General features: G+C 38.1%; 1 protein-coding gene across 1 annotated transcript; it reads left to right on the plus strand.

Annotated features, from left to right (window-relative positions):
* Positions 1-947: 947 nt before the first annotated feature.
* LOC125233513 (deoxyhypusine hydroxylase) lies at positions 948-5,822 on the plus strand. Its single transcript, XM_048139557.1, has 4 exons — positions 948-1,330; positions 1,614-1,934; positions 2,367-2,556; positions 3,928-5,822. Exons 1-4 carry the CDS (start codon positions 1,051-1,053, stop codon positions 4,046-4,048), a joined length of 912 nt encoding a protein of 303 aa, XP_047995514.1. The 5' UTR covers positions 948-1,050; the 3' UTR covers positions 4,049-5,822.
* Positions 5,823-6,100: the final 278 nt, after the last annotated feature.

Consider the following 6,100-nt stretch of genomic DNA (forward strand, 5'->3'; position numbering starts at 1 on the left):
GTGTTTCATTTACAACATTTGGAACAGACATTTTATCAATTTCTAAATTCAAAACTTGCAAAACTAACATGAATATTGTAAGAAACGAATATGAAAAATGGCGCGTATATTTTTTCTGTGCGCGACCAGAATGCGTAGCAAAAGGCGCGAACAAAATCAACAAACGGCACAATGAACAAAATCAAAATTTGTGAAAAGAAAATTATTGATATAAATAAAACAAAATTAATGTTTATTCAATTTCAATTTCAATTTCGTTTATTTCACATATAAGCTTACAGTGTAATACAATTAACCAAAACACTTATATGGTAAAACACACATATTATTAAACAAAATAAAAAATAGCATATCGAAAACCAGACACGAGACACGAAATAAAATCTAACAAATAATATTTATATTAAAAGCCAACATAGCATACCTAACGAACTTGCCTAATTTGTCCGCAAATATGTCGGCATCCGGGATCTGAGTCTGTATGTTGTTAATGACTATTATCATACAGGCCCGAGTAGTAGGTGCGTTTGCAGCTTGTGCGGTACGAGTCTCAGGGATCGCCAGTGGGCGCCGAACCCGCCGCGCTGGCCGCGCTGCGCCCAGACTTGCACCAGCTGAGGATAATCTCGGAGATGGGACCGCCAAACCCACTCGACCAAGAACACTAGGATTATTGACTAAGTGCGTTTTCATATTATCCGATCCGATATCGGATGTCGGACCGATATCCCATACATTATAGGCGCAATCTTAGATTTTTGCCATTGAAATCCTTCCGATATCCGATATTGGATCGGATAATGTGAAAACGGACTAACGTGTATACCTATTTAATAAATTTGCTTCCTGCTGCTTACTTATCAAATCAAAGTGAATGGCAGCGTTTTTAATTGTATCTGAAATAGCTTGAGATGTCATTTTGACATTGACAGTTCGTTCCAAGCAGAAAAGAAAGTCAAAGTCACAGAATTGAATAAAGAATTCGCAGGTGTTCATTTGTTTATTAGTCACAGACCACGTTTTACTGTTTTCTTTCATATTACTTCTACGATGGTGAACGTTACTGAATCTGCTGTTGAGAGTATCGGCAAGGTTCTCAACAATGCTTCGAGGCCAATGAAAGAGCGCTTTCGTGCGCTATTTACTCTCAGAAATATTGGCGGCGAGTCGGCGATAGAGTGCATAAGCCAGTGCTTTGGGGATGAATCAGTTCTGTTAAAACATGAGCTAGCCTACTGTTTGGGCCAAATGCAGGATAAAAGGGCAATACCGATTCTGAGGAGCGTATTGGAGGATAAAAGTCAAGACCCCATAGTGCGCCATGAAGCTGGTAAGTTTCTTATCATAAATCCTAACCTAATCTAATGCACGTACACAAAAAGTTATGATAAGCTGTATTCTTGAAAAACACGTTTTCATAGTTATAGCTATAATACCATAGAAAAAGCAGTCCATTAAGAAGACAATTTAGTTTTAGTTGGTACAACAAATTATACTAAAATATTAATTGTAAAATGATAACCTAACATTAAAGTCTTTGATTCTGTATTTAGCGTAATTTTGTCTCTTTAACCATGGCAATTGTGTTATAAAATACATTCCTATGATTTCAGGTGAAGCTCTAGGTGCTATTGGTGATCCAAATCTTCGCGAGCTGCTAGAAAAGTATCAACATGACCCAGCGATTGAAGTAGCAGAGACATGCCAAATAGCCCTACAAAGAATAGATTGGGTTGCAAAAGATACCCAGAAAGAGAACCTGTCAAAGAGCTTGTACGCTTCAGTGGATCCGGCTCCGCCCAGTACCGAGAGTGACATTCCCAAGTTAAGCCAGACATTGATGGATGAAAATAAACCTTTATTTGAAAGATATAGGGCTATGTTTAGCCTTAGAAATATTGGAACTGCAGAAAGCATAAAAGCTTTGGGTGAAGGTAAGCTATTGCTTTTATTTAATACATGTTTAAATTGTATATTGATGTAGACTAACATGATTTGCACTCATATTTTTAGAACAAAACGGGACTTAATCGCGTAAACACTTTCCGTTTATAAAATTTTGTTTAAATTCTGTTTAAAAACTTACCTTGTTCCACCTGGTGGCTTACCAATCTTTGTGTTTTTTCATCCTACAAATGAATGATTATATTAAAGCCATCCTATAAAAAAATCTTTTGATGTATGGAGTTCTAGAAATGTTTATTTGATTTATACAGTGGGTTAAAAGTAATAGACTAACAGTTGTAGGCAATTCTTCTACTTATTTTAGTCTTAGCCAACTGGGTTTAATTCAGTTTCTATACCTGTATGCTACATTCAGTAGTAGATGTTTTATTTATTTAATAGTTTTATTTTCCACTTTTCAGGTTTCAAAGCCAGCAGTGCCCTGTTTCGGCATGAGGTAGCTTTCGTGCTTGGCCAGATGCAGGATGAGCGAAGTGTGCCGTTCCTGGTCAAAACCCTGGAGGACACGAATGAGCATGAGATGGTCCGCCACGAGGCTGCAGAGGCCATGGGATCCATTGCCAGTGAAGAATGCATTGAGGTTCTCAAAAGGTATTGTGATACTTTAAATTATCAATAAATGTATTTTAAGTAGGGATGTACCGACTATTGATTTGGCCGACTAGGCCGACTACCGACTAGTCGGCGGTTGGATGGCCGATTAGTCGGCCGACTAGTCGGCTAGTCGGCCGGAACATAAATTTCAACTAAAATCACCAAAATTTTTAGTCATTCAATCGCAATTTTAATTATTTTTACAGGCTCAAAGTTCTGTGAGAAAATTTTATTTTTTTGACAACTGGTGTGGCTTAGTGGGCACGGGCACTGATCCTGACTATGAAACCGATAGTCCTAGGTTCGAATTTCAATGAGGGCCACTTATTTCTGTGATGATTAAAGATATTCGTTGTTTTGACTAAGAAAGGACTAATCAATAGGTACATAATACAAATATACCGGCTGTTAATTTATTTTCGTCCTATTTTTCTATCACTTATAAGGGGCCGACTGAATTTATTTTCGTCCTATTTTTCTATCACTTATAAGGGGCCGACTAAGGCCTTTTTTGCCGACTAGTCGCCGACTAATCGCCGACTACAAATGTGGCCGGATAGTCGGCTTTCCCGACTAGTCGTCGACTAGTCGGTACATCCCTAATTTTAAGTGTTTAAGAAACACAAAGAATGGTAACAATTTATGTATGTGAACGCCAATCTGCCACTAATTGCTGAGTAGGCCAGGTAACTTATTTACTCTTATTTTTAGTGTCTTGGATGATAGGGACCTAACTTTTTATTACTTAAGTATTCAAACTATAAAAGGCCATAAAGGCACTCCAATTTAAAAATAAATAGTTCTAATGTTTAATTGTGGCTTCTCTTAACAGTACAGTCTTTTTAAGCTTCTTATGTAGTGCTAGCGCAATAAGGATTCCTATTATATCAGATGAAAGCTACCATTTTGTACTTTAAGCATACACCTATGTATTTATCTATTTAAGTATGTATATCGTCGCTTAGCACCCATAGTACAAGCTTTGCTTAGTTTGGGGCTAAGTTGATCTGTGTAAGGTGTCCCCAATATTTATTATTTATTATTTATTATTATTATATACCTTTCTGTTACATGTGTTTTGTTGATTGGACTGGAAAGGCATTTATGAACTTGAGATTTTGTGGCACTAGTGGATATGGACATGAACTCTTGCCAGTAAAACAGATCTTCTTTGTATGAAATAGACATGCTTAACACTTTCGAAACCGGGCTCTACGCGGCGCTACGACATTTTCGCTACATACGGGGAAACCCATGTAATCGGCTACGCTTCTACGAGCGGTGTGCCCGACAGTCGGGTTCTTGGTAGCGAAAGTGTTAAAAACTGGACCCTTTCCGATGTCTTAACGGTTATTACTATCATTTCAGGTATTTAAACGACCCTCGCCCAGTGGTCCGAGAGAGCTGCGAGGTGGCCCTGGACATGTCAGAGTACGAGAATAGCCCCGAGTTCCAGTACGCCAACACGCTGCTCGCCGTCCAGGGGTGAATCTTGCCCACTGACAGAAAAAAGAAGTCTCTTTTTTATATTCTCAGTTAGTCCCCGATTCACCGGATTCCTGTTAAGTTTATGAGCCGGTTCGCACTTGTCTAGAGTCGGGTCCGGATTTTAATCGGATGTTCTGGTGGCAGAACATTTTATATGAAGCTATTCACATTTGCCCGACACCGATTTTGTGTTGGAGCCCACAAGAAATGACGGCCGTTTTGACAGTCGACATGACCGGATAAAAATCAGGAGTATTCACACTAGTCGGGTGTCGGAACCGCGCCTCCGCACCCGGCGGTACGAGCCGACCGAACCGTTTGAAATACGGGCCCGACACCAGACATGTGAGAATAAGAGGCGCCAAATTCCGATTAAAATCAGGATCAGGATCCTACATCAGACATAGTGGTAACGGGCTCTGTGTTTCTTATACTCGATTATGCGTTCTAAAACAAATCCTACGAAACAGGAATATGGTGAATCAGAAACTAACCCTACTTTCCTTTCTTGCATATTTGAGAAGAGAGCAAAGTGACGATTCGAGTTTCGCGTTAGGCCAATTAAATTTTCGTTAACCAAAGTGCATCCGATCTAGCGAATACATCGCAATTCCGCTAGCTATAGCTAAATTATGTAAAAAAAAAACTAGGTTTATGTAAAAATAATTGAGGTAACCACAGCTTACCAAAATAAACCATGTCTAATAATAGCTACTGTGAATGCAATGAACAACCAAGTTTACCTAATGCTGTAGATTGTGTCATTTGCGAGGACGCGTACCTTGGGTCGTATTGTCATGACAATAAACGCTCGTTATTGTGAATGGCACCATCTATAATATGATTGCGAGAGAGATTACGAGGAGATTGGAAACGAACACTGGAAATCGTAAGCGATAAAGTTTATTCAAATTTTAATTTATGTTGAAGTGATTTTTAATAACTTACCCATATGACTTTCTTGCAACCGGCTGGTCAACTCTTTTTATACAATACTTGCATTTAGAAAATGTGACACCAGTGGTTTGGTCGCTTAGTTAATTTATTTCTTCTTTATTGAAAGTAGGTAATACTATATTTATTATTTTATATAATTTAAATATAGTTATTCATATTTACCATTCATTCACTTACCTGGGGCCCATTTCTCGACGCTACAAGTTACAATTTACAAGTGGTTGTCAATGTCTACTATGACAAGTTGAAAACAGACTTCTTCTTGTAACTTGTAACTTTCAGTTTCAAGCGGAAACTTTCAGTTTGGACTTTCGATTGATCCATGGAACATGGCGGATCGTTCTCCAAATATGTATTTTTTATTTTTGCATTCTGCTGTTTAATGTATAAGTTTGATAGGATATTATGCAGTAAATGGCCTACGCAAAGGGTGCAGTTGATGAAGAATTCGTTTGGCGATGCGAATATCCAATTCTACGGACATCGGCAGTTCGTTGTCCCGGCCGCCATCATGCTTTGTACTGCTGCTCCAGCTATCCTTCAGTGCAACATGAAGGCCTAATCACTTACATGCAACATCGGTGTTTTTTATATCTATGTAATACACTTGTCATTGGCAAAGGCCCACGAGGCTGCCATACTAAATAAATAACTCTCAGTTTTGAGAAATGGGCCCCTGGTAATATTGTCTTTGATAAAGATGATCCTTTGTCATACCATACGTCTGTACGCGAGTATTGATTTAAACATAATTTTGAATTGGACACTATAGGTCAAAGGAGTATTTTTCAAATAAATTATTAAGTAATGTTTAAACACTTGTTTCATTGCCTTACAACGTAGTAAATTGAATAATAAAATTGTATCCATGGTCACACACCAGTACCTAAGTCAAAGTGGGAGCGAGAAAACGATTGAACAGTGGGAACATTAATTGTGATTAATTCTAGCATAGTTCAGAGCACGTCAAATTAAACGAGTAGTAAAAGTAATAAATGTGGATGTGGCTCAATATATATTTAAATGGTATGCCGAATATTCTATTATTTTCTAACTTACCTATATAAGAGGTTGTTGCTCGCAGTCTAACCAAAAA

Source organism: Leguminivora glycinivorella, chromosome 14 (genome assembly GCF_023078275.1).
Source record: "Leguminivora glycinivorella isolate SPB_JAAS2020 chromosome 14, LegGlyc_1.1, whole genome shotgun sequence".
NCBI classification, from domain to species: Eukaryota; Metazoa; Arthropoda; class Insecta; order Lepidoptera; family Tortricidae; genus Leguminivora; species Leguminivora glycinivorella.

What these genes read in the sequence shown, in the direction of transcription:
- LOC125233513 (XM_048139557.1), top strand. Translation starts at nt 1,051, where the DNA reads ATGGTGAACGTTACTGAATCTGCTGTTGAGAGTATCGGCAAGGTTCTC. An exon ending in CATAAAAGCTTTGGGTGAAG is followed by an intron (nt 1,935 to 2,366) that starts GTAAGCTATTGC and finishes TCCACTTTTCAG; the next exon opens with GTTTCAAAGCCAGCAGTGCC. An exon ending in TGCATTGAGGTTCTCAAAAG is followed by an intron (nt 2,557 to 3,927) that starts GTATTGTGATAC and finishes CTATCATTTCAG; the next exon opens with GTATTTAAACGACCCTCGCC.